The sequence below is a fragment of the Ahaetulla prasina genome, chromosome 2 (assembly GCF_028640845.1).
Source record: "Ahaetulla prasina isolate Xishuangbanna chromosome 2, ASM2864084v1, whole genome shotgun sequence".
In the NCBI taxonomy this organism is placed as follows: domain Eukaryota; kingdom Metazoa; phylum Chordata; class Lepidosauria; order Squamata; family Colubridae; genus Ahaetulla; species Ahaetulla prasina.
Window position 1 is genome coordinate 21,622,043 of NC_080540.1, and position 17,767 is coordinate 21,639,809.

Here is a 17,767-nt window from a genome sequence, read left to right on the forward strand (position 1 = left end):
TCACAGCCATTTTGTTATGAGCATCCAGGTCATGATGCTGGATTCCAGACCTATGTTCTGGTTCAAAAAGTTTGGAGTTCCTTGATCCAAATGACTTTCTTAAGAGGTGTGTGGAGGTAGTCAAGCTACAGCCGAATATAATATTATTCTGTTTTGGTTTTTCCCCCCTCCCAGCTCTTGCAGTCTGACAGTCCACGTACAGAATCTCAGACTCTTCTTCAGAGCTCCTCACCATATCGAGGACATCCCGTCCCATCCCCTGGATACAGCTACCGGCCTCAGTCCCAGAGACCTGGGCACCTTCCTTCCCTCAGCTCTTCGGAACCCTCCGTGTCCTCCACCCCTTCGGGCTCTACGGACTCAACGGCTCCGTTTGCAGGGACCTCCGGCTATTATAGCAACCAGCATCATTCTGGCAACGGAGTCTTGAAGAAGAACTGTCCCACAACGGCCGCTCCTAGTCCTGCCCATTCGACAGTTGCAGACTGCTTGCCGTCCTCTGAATCAGGGTCTCATCCCTGCATGGGAACTGCCAGCTGCACTTCTTCCTCTAGGCCCTCTCAGTCGGACTTACGGACTATCAACCCCGCCGCTTCCGGGCAACCTGCTCTCTACCAGAGCTCCAGAGCCGCCGCCACAGCAGCACTTTCCAACCCGCAGCACTACTCTCACCGAGGGGGAGGAAGCAGCATTCACCCGTACAGACTGCAGCAGCTTCCGGGGTCAGGCGTAAAGACTCAGACAGGCCTTTCATAGGGCAGGACAGAATTGCCTACTCTTCCTTCCAGCAGTAGCTTGAAAGGAAGGACGCTGGAACGGCAAAGGGCCAGAGGCCGAGGCTTCCGGATGTACAAGCGAGCGAAAGCACCGCCAGCCACCCCCTGGCTCTGAAATGAGGAGGAAGTGGCGGCGGTGGCAGCAATGGCGGCGGGTGGTGGCAGAGCCTGTAGCAAAGCATGGCCACGATGCCTGGGTACGTTGTAGAGAAAGCCAATGGTGCTGAGTGGCATGGCCTCTGTCTCCTGCCTGTGCCCTTAGCTTGTAGTCACCTGGGCAGGTAGGTAAGCTTGAATAAGAAACCGTGCAAATCAGAACATTAGGGAAGGGCGATTTGGGGGCGGGCGGACGGGGCTATTCCTTTTTTTTTAAAAAAAATATCCCAAAGTGTTCTCTGCAGAGTTGGGTTCCCAGAACATTCTGGGTTGGGGAGGGTGGGTGGTGTAGTCCATTCTGATCATTCCAGTTGTAAGCAAGAGCATTTATTGTCTCCAGGCTCTGGGCAGAGACTCATGGGATAGGGCTGGTGGTAGTGTGTGTGTATGCGTGTATGTATGTGTGTGTGTGTGTGTCTGTACACGCTCAAGTGTGAGTCCACGTGTGCGAGGGAAGACTGGACACGAAAGCAAATGTTGCTGCAATGCTAAAGATCACTCTCAGAACCGGCGTCTCGGGCAAGCCGTACTCCGCGACGGAGTGTCGCGTGAAGATGGTGGCTCGTCACAGGGAACAACTTTGATAAGTTGTTCTGTAGTTCGATTGTTTTAGTCTGTGGATGATGGTGAGAGAAAACGCCCCGTCTGGGTCGTGCGACATGGCTGCTCTTGTCAGGCGTGTCCTGGTGCGTGTGTGAGAGGCTTCTGCTACCACCTCTTTGAGGTCCAACAGAACTTCCAGCCCCGCTGGTTGCGCTGTCCCGATTCCATACAGTTGCCAGCTTTTCTCACTTGTTTACTCTCTCAAGCGTGTGTTTTTATTTATCTAATTTTATATTCAGTTATAACCATAGTAGGTTAGCAAATAAATCAGGCAGGTCTAACCCCAGTGCTGCCACGGACCTTTTCCTCCCCTCTTCGACAAGATGATGCTCTGAGCATGTCTTCCCTCCTTTCTCAGAAGCAAAAAATATATAATTTTTTTTTTTTTGGTTTTGTTTTTTCATTTGCATTTTTAATTAGGGCTGTTACAGGTTTCTCTTAACTCATTGAAATCAGGTGTTCTTCATTCAATTTAGGGGAGACTTTAAAAAAAGAAATCAAAAGTGGAGAAGAAGAAACAAGAAACCTTTCCTTTAAAAAATAAAGTATCTGGCTGTGAGCGTGTTGGGGGAATGGAACTTTGTCACCCAGAAAGCGGGTGTCCTATATACTGTATAAAAAAAAAGGGGTGTCAGCTTCACTGGGCTTTGCAGCCTCCTTTTTTCCCATCATGTTGTTGAGCATCCTCTCAGCATTGCAAGGATCCGTCTGGAGATCGGCAGGCAGAGATACGAAGCACCACACTATTCGGGGTGCCGGGAAAGGGTAAGAGTCCACCAGGAAGTCGGGAGTGTGGGGGGGAGGCTGCAGTGCTACCCTCAAGTGGAGTTGTACACTGTGCTGTAATATTTGAACTTTCACAAAAGATGTAATAATTTTGATAATAAAATACTTAACTTGAAAAAAATCACTTGGTATGCTCTTTTGTTGGCTATAACAGAGTTGGAAGGGAACCTTGGAGGACTTCTAGTCCAACCCCACCTGCTTAGGCGGGTTGAAATGTCTATATCATTTCAGACAAATGGTTGTCTGGTCTCTTTTTAAAAAATCTCCAGTGACTGTCCAATGATTCATTCTTCTGTCAGGAAATTTCTCTTTAGTTCTAGGTTATTTCTCTCCTTGATAAGTTTCCATCCGTTGCTGCTTTGTTCTGCTTTCAGGTGCTTTGGAGAATAGGTGTAGTTTTACATCAAAGGAAAAGGTCCTTAAAAAGTTACAAGATACAACACAGTAAATACCTATGGAGATTCTCAGTCATCCAGGTCATGGTTGTCCCAAAGGTGCTTTTTGAAAAGGCAACTGGACTCTCTTTTGTTTTGTTTGAAGATGTTTTGCTTCTCATCCAAGAAGCTTCTTCAGGTTTGACAGTCAGAACTAAAGAAGCTTCTTGGGTGAGAAGTGAAATATCTTCAAGCAAAACAAAGAGAGTCTAGTTGCCTTTCCCAAAAAGTAGCTTTGGGACCTCTCTCACTTCGCTTTTTATTTTTGCTAATTCTCATTTGCTGCATCTTTGACTTCCAGGAGGACTGAAATACGTTCGGGAGAAAGAAATGAATATTTTTAGCAACGGCTACACTGCCACATGGGTGTCTATGGAGATTCTCAGTCATCTAGATCAGGGGTCTCCAACCTTGGCAACTTTACGACTTGTGGGCTTCAACTCAGCTTCGCTGGCTGAGGAATTCTGGAAGTTGAAGTCCACAAGTTGTAAAGTTGCCAAGATTGGAGACCCCTGATCTAGATCATGGTTGTCCCAAAGGTGCTTTTTCAAGAGGCAACTGGACTTTCTGGTTTTTTCTTTGAAGAGGTTTCGCTTCTCATCCAAGAAGCTTCTTCAGCTTTGAAAAAGGTGCCAAATTCATCCAGAGCTGGAGAAACTTCTTGGATGAGAAGCAAAACATCTTCAAAGAAAAACCAGAAAGTCCAGTTGCCTCTTGAAAAAGCACCTTTGGGATACAACACAGCATGAGATCCAGAATTTCAAAACTTGTGGAAAGAGGAGGAGGATGTTATGTCGGGGTTCCAAAAAACACCCCCAACGAAATAAAACTCCAAGGCAATAGATTCCTCAAAGTTCCACTTTATTAGAGATGTTATGTTGGCACATCTGGGAAAACCCGAATCTGAAAGCTTCCAGGTTTTTCCCACCCAAATGAAAGTTCACAGCCCTGCTCCACATCCACAAGTTCATCACATGGTCCAATCCATCCTTCAGGCTCAACTGGAAACAATCCCCAGTCACTCCCATCCAGGCGCAGGCAAATGTCCTTGACTCCCAGTGCAAGGAATGTTACGGCTATCCTTCCACCGCTCCCAACAAAAAAAAAACCTCCCAATTTTCCAGGCTAAAATATGTGGCAGTCAGGAAGCTAAAAGAAAAAGAAATGGCTTCCAGAACTGACATGTTAATCATTCGGTCATGTCCAATTACAGGTGATTCTGTGGGCCAGATCATCTGATCTTTAACTGATTTGAGTTTTTATATGCTCTGGCTGGAGTCAACCTTGATGTGCTTATGGGAGGCTGGCTTCTTCAAATGAGGATTGTTTATTCATGGCTCTGAAAGTCAGTGGAAGTCTTGCCAAAAGATTCTGCTAGAACTGGGCAGCATTTCCTTACAATTCCTTGTTCTGGCTTGTCTCTCCATACACGTGTGCGCGCGCGCACCCACACACCCATATACACCTTTGGAGTCTTAATACAAGTAGTCCTCGACTTACGATCACAATTGAGCCCAACATTTGTATTGCTAAGCGACAAATTTGTTAAATGAAATTTAACAAATTTTACAAATGCCACAATCATTAAGTGAATGATTGACTTTGCTTGTCAGAAGATCACAAAAGGTGATCCCGTGGCCACGGTCACTAAATGAACTTGTCAGTTGAGGGCTACCTTTATTTCAATATTTTTTGATTTTGTTCTGTTTTATTCTTGTTAGCGCAGAAATAACATACATTTGTTACATCCCTCTTTGTTACATACCAGTACTTTGTTAAGGCCTCACTGTATTACCAACTTTATCGTTTTATTTCAGTGAAACGGGACAGGGAGGCAAATTATACTAATTTTCAAGATTAGCTAGTAAGATAGTTCCAACTCCCTCCTCGTGTCACAGAGCGTTTGTGGCAAGAGAAGTGGGCTGCTTTTGAAGTGACTGCAGGGTGTAATGGAGCAGCTAGAAGCACTTAAATTCTGTTTCCCTCATTTTTAAAAGTAGCATTTTCATGCTTCTGACTTTAGTTGAAAGCACTGGTTTACACCTGTGTATATATAGAGGTAGTCCTAGACTTACCATGTTTCCCTGAAAATAAGACCCTGTCTTATATTTTTTTGAACCCTGAAATAAGCATTTGGCCTTATTTTTGGGGAGGTCTTATTACTTTGGGGTGCATGTAGGAAATCAGAGGAAATGGCAGGGACAGGCTGCTCCTGTGTTTAAATATTTGCAGGGAGGACTTATTTTCGGGGGGGGGGGGGCTTATTTTAGTGCATGCGCTCAAAAGCCGGATTGGGTTATTATCAGAGGATGTCTTATTTTAGGGGAAACGGGGTACAACAGTTCGCTTAGTGATTGTTCAAAGTTACAACAGCACTGAAAAAAGAGACTTATGACCATTTTTCACACTTACGGCCGTTGCAGTATCCCCGTAGTCACGTAATCAAAATTCAGACGCTTGGCAACTGACACATATTTTATGAACGGTTGCAGTGTCTCGGGGTCACCTGATCGATCCCCTTTTGTGACCTTCTGACAAGCAAAGTCAATGGGGGAGCCGGATTCACTTAACAATTGTGTTACTAACTTAACAACTGCAATAATTCACTTAACAACCGGGGCAAGAAAGAACGTAAAATGGATCAAAATTTATTTAACGGTCTCGTTTAACCACAGGAAGTTTGGGCTCCATTGTGGTCTAAATCCAGGACTATGTGTATATGCAGTCCTGCCTTGGAAATTGGACCAATATAAAAATAACAGTTTCTGTCTACATATGATAAATGGATGCTGAAATTGTCGAAAGGAAGAGAAGCATCATTGTATACAACTCAAATAGTACATCACTGCATAGTCCCAGGTTTGTCTTGAGTTTGAGTGAAACAGACTGATATCCTGCACAGTCTCTTTGGGATGTGAAGACCTCCCACCACTGCCTTCCGAGACATTTGGGCCTGACAATTCAGGCAGAAAGCAATGAAATTCATATTAGGTTAACAGTATTTTGATTAGAAATAACAAACCATCTTAAAATTTTGATTGACCAGCTTAAGATAACTTAAATTCTTCACACATACTGGCACCAGTTTTATCACAATGTATTTATCTGGAATAGTTTCACTGTTTGGATGAGTAAGATTAGACCAGGAGTTACAAATTAGACATGAGTTACAAATGTGTGTACTTGCACATTATGATACTTGGTGATATATTTTGTGGGTTGTTAGAGAGTTCCTGGGAAATGATGTAGATTACTCCCCAAATTAACTGGGGAAAACACTCTTGTTTTGAAGATAGAGGTCAGGAGGTCAGTGGCTGTTTCATGTGCCACAGCATTTCTTTGAAGGTTGCTATTTTTTTTAATGTTGTTGTGACTCCTAAAAGTCACAGGTTTCAATATATACTGAGTGTATATATTGTACCTCATATAAAATTGCATTGGTGATAAAACTCATTATTTAGCCTTCAATCTTATACATACTTAACCCAAGATTAAATACAACAAGGCTTACTTTTGGGTAATCTTGGCTTGATTTAAAATCAGTTGAAAGCCTTTGTGGCATTATAAAGGAGAAGAATGGAGTTTTAATAAATATTAGCAGGGGCCTTACCATGGACTTTAAATAGTTCAGATCTCAAACTTCCAAGTGCAAAGTTTTAGTTTTCTAGTTGCTCTTGAAGACTAAGGATTGCATGTAATTGTGCTTATTTCACTGAATATCCATTTTAGGACTGCTTGTAATTAAATGAAAGATGATTATACATCTTTCCACCTTTGGCCACAGCCATTGTCCTCCGAGCTAAGCTAACTTCGTAGTCTCAGCTAGAAAAACAAAATCAGCTGATAGTAGCTTTTGATTTGTTTGTATTCGTGATCGCCAAAGGCAGGTCCCTCTCTTCAACTGCAGGAACTTGTCATTAATACACCTAATTACAGGTGATTTTCAACTTGTGACTGTTCAAAGTTATGATGGGCCCTCCCCAAAACAGGGACATGACACATTTTGATATCCTGATTTCTTTCCACCCATCCCCTTTGCAGTCATGGAGCTGCAGTTTGGAGCTTTTAGCAAGTGTCCTGCATTTACAGTGGTTTACTGAATTCTATAGTCCCATGACCACAATTTACGATGTTTTTGCTGAAAAAAACCCTGGTTACTTCCACTTTCCAGGAAAACACACCCCCTAGTGAACAATGGGTTCTGTGATGACCAGGAGCAAGGCACAGAGACAGCAGAGTCAGATGATAGTTCAAATTGCCCCTTTTATTGCTCCAACTTTCCCCCAAATGCTCCCACATTATGGCAAGCCCCAGAGCAAAGTGATCTCAATACATACACACGTACCTCCAGCAACCTCTGGCTTGCAAGTAGTCCAGCAAAATGCTGTGAGCACAACGGCTGCAAAGCAAGAAATCCAGTGGGGCAAGGGAATAAGTCAATGAGTCCAGGAAGCATAGGAACAAGGAAGCAATGGTTTCTGGAAGCAAAGGAACAAGGCAATTAATCCAGGAAGCAATAAATAAAGCAAGAAGTCCAGGAAACTCCAAAAGTTGGCAACAGCACATAAAACTCCACAAATTCAGTGTTTGTTCCCAACAAACGCCCTTCCCCATAGTGTCTCCTTAAATCTCAGTCCCCGGGTGTGCCTTGTGAATAGGGGCCTGGCGCTCTCCGCCCAAGTCGTCAGGTCAGTCTGTGCTGTTCCCGCCTCCTCGCCACTCTCCGTGCTCCTGGATCAGGAGAGGGCGGTCCTTGCTCATCACCTGAGCTCCATTGCTCTTCAATTCCACTGCTTGCCCTCTCTCGGTCATCCTGCTCCTGTTCCTCCCTTCTAGCAAGCTGTTCCACTCCTGAGGGCCCCTAGCCTGCCTCCTCCGCACATTCCTCCAAAGCCAAAGAAACTGCCCCCTTGGTCTCCCTCGGCTCCAGCTCTGGCTCATCTTCCTCTGAAGATTCAGGCTCCGACAGGGACATGACAGGTTCACATTACGTTCATTTAATGACAGCCACATTTATTTAACGGCCACCACAAAAGTGAAAACCAGTCTGATTAATTGGTCACCTGCTTTGTGACCATCCCGACTTAACAAGTGCAGTTTTCCCTGCTAAATTACCTGTACTAGTATTCCTAGTGACTTCCTTGTCTAGCTTGCTGAAGCTGAGAAACAGCCTTATGTGTCCTGGATGAAGCAATCAATATATACAGTATAATCCAGGTTTCTTTCACCTCTAATCCTAACTTGCTGTGGCCAACTCACTATTCCCGTTTTGCCGTGGCCAACTCACCACGGGACAATTCTCTGTGACCAATTTTCCACAGGAAAACTCGTTGCAGAATCATTCAACAATTTTAATTATTTAAAATAATTACAATTTTATTTTAAGTTTTATCCTTCACATTTCATTTTGTCCCTTCTTTTGCATCCTTCCTTTAATGATTCTATTTCACCAGTTTCTTCTATATTATGCAATTTTTGTCCTGTGGCGAGCTGGCCATGGTGAGTTGGTTGTGGCCAGTCCTCCTATCGACCCAAACCTGATGGTGCAGTGGTTAGAATGCAGTATTGCAGGTAAACTGCTCACAGCCTGCACTTCGATCCTGATGGGGCTCAAGGTTGACTCAGCCTTCCATCCTTCCGAGGTCCGTAAAATGAGGATCCAGATGGTTGGGGGCAATATGCTGACATTATAAACCACCCACAGAGTGCGGTAAAGCACTATGAAGCAGCATATATAACATAACATAACATAACATAACATAACATAACATAACATAACATAACATAACATAACATAACATAACATAACATAACATAACATAACATAACATAACATAACATAACATAACATAACATAACATAACATAACATAACATAACATAACATAACATAACATAACATAACATAACATAACATAACATAACAACAGAGTTGGAAGGGACCTTGGAGGCCTTCTAGTCCAACCCCCTGCCCAGGCAGGAAACCCTACACCATCTCAGTCAGATGGTTATCCAACATTTTCTTAAAAATTTCCAGTGTTGGAGCATTCACAACTTCTGCAGGCAAGTCGTTCCACTTATTAATTGTTCTAACTGTCAGGAAATTTCTCCTTAGTTCTAAGTTGCTTCTCTCCTTGATTAGTTTCCACCCGTTGCTTCTTGTTCTACCCTCAGGTGCTTTGGAGAATAGTTTGACACCCTCTTCTTTGTGGCAACCCTTGAGATATTGGAACACAGCTATCATGTCTCCCCTAGTCCTTCTTTTTATTAAACTAGACATACCCAGTTCCTGCAACCGTTCTTCATATGTTTTAGCCTCCAGTCCCCTAATCATCTTTGTTGCTCTTCTCTGCACTCTTTCTAGAGTCTCAGCATCTTTTTTACATCGAGGCGACCAAAACTGAATGCAATATTCCAAGTGTGGCCTTACCAAGGCATTATAACGTGGTACTAACACTTCACGTGATCTTGATTCTATCCCTCTGTTTATGCAGCCCAGAACTATGTCTAAGTGCTATTGCTATGGCTAAATTCCCAGCATTGATATATGCTCTTAAAACGTTACCTAGGCTGCATATTATCAGGACAGTCCTGTTTTGTCGGCAGGAGGTGATGCATTGCATCAAACATGGCAGCATAACCAAGCAAAGCAGATTTTCAGCACTGATGCTTCTTTTTGGAAGCACCAGAACACCTACAAGATGTTGGGCTCCATGGGGGAGATTGCAACATAACTTTATATCATCTTAAATCTAAAAGTATCATGGTGTGTGTGTATGTGGCCTGATATATCAACTTGATTTATAACCTGAGCTAAATCCAGTTACTTCACATGAAACATGGTGTCGTGGGTGGGAGGGGGAATCTGTTCTCCTGTCTCCATTTGAGGTTTTCAAATCTCCAGGATCAAATCCCTCATTGAGTAAATACAGCGCTGACAACTCCAGTCAAAATACAGCAGGAAAGGATCTGCATGTTTGTAAAAGCCCCGAAGTTGAAAAAAATAATAATACAAAAAAGGGTTTTTAAAGAAGGATCCTAAAGAAGCAGCCTCTCTTTTTTAAATAAAATAAAATAAAATAAAATAAAAAGGATCACTAAGCTTCCTTATAAGTTATCAAGTGCTGGGTGTCATTGTGTGTGTGTGTGTGTGTGTGTGTGTGTGTGTGTGGGTGTGGGTGTGTGTAGAAAGAACTGGAGTGAGACAAGGAATACTCCGGAGGATGGCATAGTAAACAGAAGCTACCGCAGTGGGAAGGAGGGATTTTCTGGGGCTTGCCAACTTCGATGAAGTTTGGGTTGGTTCACCTGCCAGGCTTCCCCTTGCCTGCAGTGATCCCGTTCTCCTCACTAACATGCTTCTAAGTGGATCTTCTTCCTTGATCCCAGCATTCAACTGCTTTGTTTTCCTCCTCTGTGCCTCTGCGGGAGAGCGAAGTGTTGAGAATATTCAATACACCTGCTGCCCTGCGCTTGCCACTAAGTATGTGCCCTTGGCAGCAGCCGCATCGTGATCAACTATCTCCATAGTTACGCTGGCAGGGTTGCTATAGAGACAGCGGGAGAAAGCCAGTGGTAGGCACCCGCTCAAGGTGTATCACCGAGTCACCATGGTGAACAGTGGCAGGAGAAGGGAAGGAGGGAATGAGTAGCCCAAGGGGGGTTGGGTTTTTCTGATGGAAGCAGGGTAATGTATAAAGTAGTCCAGAGAGAAATCCATGCTGGACGTTTAGGGAAGTGGCTTATGGTTCCCCTGCATTTTAGGAAGAAGAGCCCGGACATAACCAGCAGCAGCACAGTTTTGAATGCATCCCTTCAGATTACAGACAGGAAATCCTTCTCTCTAAGGGACGAGTGAGAGAGTGTGATTTGATTGTTTTTACAAAGCTTTCCCCCCCCCCTGATGAAGCTGTTGTATACCTTATTTTAAACATCTAAGGTTTGTGCATACGCATGTGTATACAGTGTTTAGCATGGAGAACATTCAGAACTGCTGGTCTGAGTGTTGAATTGATGGTCTAGACCAGGGATCTGCAAACTTGGCTCTTTTAAGACTTGTGGACTTCAACTCCCAGAGTTCCTCAGCCAGCTTTGTTCTGGGAATTGAAGTCCACAAGTCTTAAAAGAGCCAAGTTTGCAGACCCCTGGTCTTGAGTTCAATGTCCCTCAGTCTACCATTTCCTTCTGCAAAGTCTTAACAGATTAACAGAGTTGGAAGGGACCTTGTAGGTCATCTAGTCAAACCCCCCTCCCCCGCCCAAGCAGGAGAGCCTATACCATTTCTGACAGATGGCTGTCCATCAGTCTCTTCTTGAAATTTTCCAGTGATGAAACTCCCACAACTTCTGAAGGCAAGCTGTTCCATTGGTTGATACCTCTCACTGTCAGAAAATTTATCCTTATTTCCAGGTTGACTTTCTCCTTGTTCATTATTCCTTGTCTGGCCTTCAGGTGCTTTGGAAAATAATTTTACCCCTTCCTCTCTATGGCAGCCCCTCAAATATTGGAACACTGCTATCATGTCTCCCCAGTCTTTCTCTTCACTGGTCCTTCTCTTCAGCCATGCCCAGTTCCTGTAACCGTTCTTCATATGTTTTAGCCTCCAGTCCCCTAATCATCTTGGTTGCTCTTCTCTGCACTCTTTCTAGAGTCTCAACAACTTCTTTATAGTGTAGTGACCAAAACTGTATCCAGTATTCTAGGTATGGTCTTACTAAGGCTTTATAGAGTGGTATGACCTCACTTGATCTTGATTGTATCCCTCTGTTAATGCAGTTTAGGGGTGCATTGGCTTTTTGACTGTTGCTGCACACTATTGGCTCATATTTAATTGGTTGTCCACTAAGACTCCAAGATCCCTCTCACAGTTACTGCTATTAACCCTGGTTTCACCCAGTCTAAATTGGACTAGTTGCCACGTCACCTTGTGTACCACAGAGAATTATGCTGGCTGTGGCCTTTGCACGCTAAAATTCTCAAACATACTGAGAAGATGTGCTGGTTTGCATCAAATTGCATCATGTCTGATGGGAGTGCAACTTCCGTATTCTTCAGGCCAGTTGTGATCCAACTAACCTGCTTTCAGAAAGTTGCAGTAATCATTATTTCCATGCCTACCTATCTATAATAACAAGGGAAGCCTTCTTATAAGGGCACTGTGCCTTACTGAACGCAATGAATCATACTTCCTGTTTAATTCAACCTCATCAATATGCATGGGAAGTTACTGTAGATTTGTTTGCACTTTTCACTTGTGTACCCTGAGCCACATTTTCTCTGTTAATACCCATATTTCCATTTTTAAAAAGCTTTCAAAGTTTTTCAATGTTTTTTTTTACCACTCCCAAGTATGATGTCAGCAAGATGTCACGTAGCGTACTCCAGATTGTATAGTACCCTAATGTCAAAAGGCACAGGTTCCAATTTACATCCTTCAGGAGTCCCTTCTTATATATCTCAGTTTTGAGATCTGTTCATTCTTATCCTTTGCTTTCTGTTTTTTCATCTAGCTAACAGTTCTTGAAATAATTGAGTTCACTTTATGATTGCCTGAGCTGCAAGGAGTTTGTGGAGAGGCGAGAGGCTTGAATAAAAACTTGGGGCTGGGACTAGGGTTACAGAGTGTTTATCAGATCTCTCCAGTGGTGAAATTCAAATTTTTTTTTACTACTGGTTCTGTGGGTGTGGCTTGGTGGGTGTGATGTGGCTTGGTGAGCATGGCAGGGGAAGGATACTGCAAAATCTCCATTTCCCTCCACACTCCTAAGGGAAGGATATTGCAAAAATCTCCATTCTCACCCCACTCTGGGGCCAGCCAGAGGTAGTATTTGCTGGTTCTCTGAACTACTCAAAATTTCCGCTATTGGTTCTTCAGAACCTGCTGGATTTCACCCCTGGATCCCTCCCGTCTCAGTATTATTGACGCTTTAAAAAAACAAGAAGTTGTTGAGGCAAGAATTCTCTTCCAGAAGCCATAGTACCAACTTACCTCTAACAAATTGTTCCCCTCAAGACTTGGATTCCACTTGCAGGCCAGATGTAACGCGTAATGTATGCACATATGTATTGCAGGCCTCGCCTTTCACTTCTCATTCATCGTGGTGATTTCATCAGGCTAATAAAACTTGTGAAGAACTGGAACGTACAGCTGCCTCTTCTTGGAATCCCTCCCTTAATTGTAATTCACAGCATCTAATTGTTACTGCATGAATGAGTCTCTAGGCAGAATCATCTGGAAGTGAAGTAGCCCAGTAGGCCGGGTGGGGGGCATCTGCTTTCCTGTTTACTGCGCAGCTACAAGTTTAACGACGGCAAAGTTTAAAGTTGTGGACTGGGTGCTAAAGGTTTATACACTTACCCACAGCAGAATAAACTGAGTCCTCCTCGTGTAGTAGCTGCATAGGGAATTTTCTTGCCAAAACCTTTTGAAAGAAAGCATTTCAACCTGTGATCAGAAAGGACATGTTCGTTTCATGCAGTTCTGGAGTTGAAAGGGGCTATCAGGACAGTCCAGTCTGTTCTGGGGATGAAATCCAAATTAAAGCATTAACTTAATTATCCAGCCTGTGCTGGGAGACAGTAATAGAAGGGAGTCTACTGCCTCTCTGAGGAATTAAGTTGCTTTGTTTTTACTTCTGAATTTTTTTTCTAATGGTTCAGTTGGAAACTGCTTTCAACTTAACTCCGCTTGTGCACTCTGGAGAGCACATCCTGCCCTTACTTTATGCAACCTTCTTTCAGATATTTGAAGAGGACACCGCTCTCACATTCCACTCAGCCATCTTTGCTCAAAGCTAAAGAATCCAGCTTCCCTCAATTGCTCCCTTTCTATAACTTCACTTCTAATCCTCTCATTATTTCTCTTCTCTGAGCCTGTTCCAATGTCTTAAGAATCTTTCATCATAAAAAAATTAGTAAAAAATGTTGGAGATGTGAGATGGAATTGGGGACTTATGAACATATGTGGTATAAATGTGATAAGGTTAAAAAGTTTTGGCAACAATTGGAGAAAATGATATTTGAAATGATGGGGAAAGTAATAATATTGAGAGTGGAAACTATATTATTGTTGGTAATTAAGGAAATAGAATTAACAAAATATGAAAAAGAATTGATTAGAATTATGATTATAATAGGTAGAATTATAATAGCTAGATATTGGAAACTAGACGTGATTTTTAGAATAGAAGAGTGGAATTCTGAAATGTGGAAATTGGCATTAAATGATAAAATGACATGTGATATTAAAATTAGAAGTGGTGTGTATAAAGAAGATATTTTCTGGAAGACTTGGAAACCATTTGTGGACTATGCGCTTGGAACATTGGACGCCTCGGTACCTGTACCTCGAGAACGTGGATTTTGGCAATCATGAGGACATATCCGAAGACCCAAATCTTCCTTTTTATGTATAGCACAAGGGTGTAATAATGTATTTTCTTTTTTTGTTTGTTGGAAAAAAGTAATTAAAAAATTAAAAAAAAAAAAGAATCTTTCATCAACTACTATGCCCAGAACCGGACCTAGAACTCAAGATGAGGTCTGACTAAAACAGAATACAGATAGTCCTCGACTTACAACCACAGCTAGGATCAGGAAATTCATCATTAAGTGAGGTGGTTGTTCGGTGAGGCATCACTTGAATGCACCAGGTTCCACAACCTTTTTTTGCCATGGTCGTTAAGTGAGACGTCACGTGACCATGTCTTGCGATCTCCCTGTAGGCTTCTCCGCTGCCTGTTGAAAGCCAGCTGAGAAGATCACAAATGGGGATGACACGACTGCAGACTGTCGCCTTACTGTCAACAGACTGTCATTGTCGTAAGTGCAAGCAGGTTTGCCATGTGCCAAGATCACCCTCAAATGACCTCAGGGGCATTACAATGGCTCATAAGAGCAAAGACTGGTCGTAAGTTACACTTTTCAGTGTCATTGGAATGTTGAACCGTTGCTAAAAGAATGGTCACTAAACAAGTCAAGGACGACCTATAAACAGTTTACGGTTATCTTGCATGATTCGGACCTTACATGTTGTTGATGTAATCTGAAATTGCTTTAGGCAATCACATGACACCGTTGGCTCATATCATCACATCAAAATGCTATTTCCAAGATCCCCCCCCCCAAGTATCATTATTAAACCTGGTCTCTCCCATTCTATATCAATGGGTTCTTGTTTCGTAGGGACTCTGCGGATATCTATGTTAAATTTACTTCTGTTATTCTCAGACCATTCCTCTATCAAGATTGGAGTACTAATCACTCCAGGTCAATGTTGCAGATTTGACCATTGTTCGCTATTCATGCTCATCTGTGGATGTGCCTCCACGTGCATTTGAATGTGTGTGTGCACACGTATGCATAAAACACCCCCGTTCTAAATGCTCTTCGTATATCCAGCTGCTCAGCGTGCAAAAGGTACCAAGGTTTCCCACTCTCAGAGGACGAGGCAAAAATGATCTTGGTCTGATCCGGTTCTGGTCCGATTCAATCCAACTTGAATTTTATGTTTTCCGGTTAAAGTTTTGTGAAACACTGTATCAAACTCTTTTTTTTTTTTTTTTTGGTACTAAAATACAGATAATATATTACAGCTACTGTGTTTCCTTTCTCCACCCATCTACCCATTTCCATTAACAGCAATGCCATTTCTCCGGCACATGTGGTAGAACATGTATTCATGTGCACCCTGTCTTTGCTCCTTCTCCCTCCCTCCATTCCCCCACATCCTCCTGCTCCACCAATGCAGGATAATCTTTTTCTGATGGTTCACACAATGCTAAATAGCCTTGCAGCTTGTGGACTAAAGCTGCTTCCTTGTTCCCAACCGCTAAAACCCTTTGCTAAGGTATTTATATGTTTTTTTTCCCTAGAATAAATAATAAGAAAGTGGGAGCTGAGATCTGTGAATAGAACAGAATATGCGTGTCTGGGCCCACAAGGGAGAAAAGCCTTTAATCTGGTTTATTTAAATGATTTTTTTTTCTTTTCCTCTTGGCAATGATTCTCTTGTGTCAAGGAGAACTGAGGCCAGTGCAGCTAAATAATTTGAGGTCATGGCTTTGATGTTCTTGTGGCAACGGCTGGGTCAAATGGCAATGTCTACTACATTACACTTAGAAATATGGTAAGCTGGCACAACTCTGTGTGTGTGTGGAAGTCCACCAATTACCGTATATACTCGAGTATAAGCCGAGTTTTTCAGCACGTTTTTTGTGCTGAAAAACGTCCCCTCGGCTTATACTCGAGTATATACGGCTTATACTCGAGTTTTTTTTTCTTCTTCTTTTTTTCACATTATACCAGATGGTGCAAACTTGGCGGGCTTTTGCATTAGCGCGGGGAAGCCCTGCCAGTGCAGTGAGAGGGCGGGGCGGGGGAGCCGCCAGCCTTCTCGGCTGAGGGAGGGAGGCTTTCCCTGACCGGTAGCTGCCTCATTTCCCTCCCTCGGCTTATACTCGAGTCCCCAGTTTACCCCAGTTTTTTGGGGTAAAATTGGGGACCTCGGCTTATACTCGGATCGGCTTATATTCGAGTATATACGGTAATCCAGCTTGAATGTTGCTATGGGCTTCGACTCTTAAGATATCCTTCATTGCATGTCCCGGCCTTTGACCAGTGAACTTTGAATGAATGACTTTTGAATCGGCTTCCCAGGTTTTGGCTTTCCTTGCTTGTCTTTCCTCTCGTCTCGGAATTTGGCTGGGGATTTGGAGAGGAAGGTAACCTCCATAAAAATACTTTTCTTTTTTTTTCCTTCTCAGGAGCTCAAATTCCCTTAGAACCTACAAATTTCCTTGGAACATTCGAGTTGACATCACAATACTTGATGGTTGGTTATCAAGTAGCGGCACTCGCATTAACGGGGCAGCTTCTTGGTAACCTCACCGTGTTATGCTTTGGCAGAAACAATAATATGACCATGCTACAATCATGGCTGTAGATCTCCTCCATTGGTTATGGTTTTATCACACTTTACCGTTTTGCCCGCAGGGTAAAGCTAGGCATGCTCTTAATTGCTGTTCTTAACCGTTAAAAGCAATGTTTTGTGTGAATCCGGTCACAGACATAATGCTGGGCAGAGAGGCAGGGAGATAACTTTTTATCCCGTGTCTTTTCCCTGATGAAAACCATTTTCCTGAAGTTATTTACCTTATGAAAGGGAACTTTTCTTTCTGGAAGGAAAAAAGTAGCAGCTTGGGAGAAAACTCATCAAGACCAACCCCCTTTAAGTGCCACCATCTTGATTCAAATACCCATCTAATCATGCTATTAATAGTGGGAGGGGTGACCGGAGATCTGCTGTGGCTTCATGTCTTCAAAATCTGTAATAATACACACACCCCTGTTCCGCACACTTCCCCCCACCCCCATCTCATGGGTTCCTTTGGCACTTGACTCTAGTACAACCAAGTTCTAAGCAAGCTTCTCACTTGGGACCATCATACCACTGGCTCAGGGTCAGTTTGGCCAGGAACAGGACTGGGCATCCCACCAAAACAGCAGAGAGCAAATGCTCAGCTATGTGACTGATACTTTGACAGCCATGGGGGGATGCTATTGGGGTATTGTGCCCCATACACCTGAAATTCTTAGCTCATCTCTACATTCCCATCTGCTTTTGTTGTTGTTTTGTGATCCACATTTCTTTTCTTCTCCCTCTCTCCTCTCTGACTTCTGGACAACCATTTGACTAGGATGGTATTAAGGTCTCCTGCCTTGAGCAGGGGGTTGGACTAGAAGACCTCAGAGGTCCTTTTCAGGCCCATGATTCTAAGTACCTGCCTTTTGGCACTCTTTAGGCCCTTGGTTGCGAAAAAAAGAGAGCCGTTTTCAAGATTACTATTGCTTGTTTCATGGTCATAGTATCTTTAGAGTATCAATACGCTATATGCTGACGGGAAGTGTGAGGGAAGGGGTTTGATAGGCAAAAATTGCGTGTGTGTGTCTCTATGACTCCAACTTGCATCATATTCCTAGCCTGGAAATCTCTCTGATAAGTGGCTTGAGGCCT

The 17,767-nt window shown here is 43.2% G+C and overlaps 1 protein-coding gene across 5 annotated transcripts in view; it reads left to right on the forward strand.

Moving 5' to 3' along the window:
• Nucleotides 1-2,442, forward strand: part of SETD5 (SET domain containing 5) — a 64,630-nt gene extending 62,188 nt beyond the window's left edge. For all 5 annotated transcript variants that reach the window (XM_058174254.1, XM_058174256.1, XM_058174253.1 and 2 more), the window contains one exon: nucleotides 175-2,442. In XM_058174254.1, the coding sequence (XP_058030237.1) occupies nucleotides 175-756 (582 nt within the window). In that variant the 3' untranslated portion in view covers nucleotides 757-2,442. The remainder of the gene's footprint in view (nucleotides 1-174) is intronic.
• The last annotated feature ends 15,325 nt before the right edge of the window (nucleotides 2,443-17,767 follow it).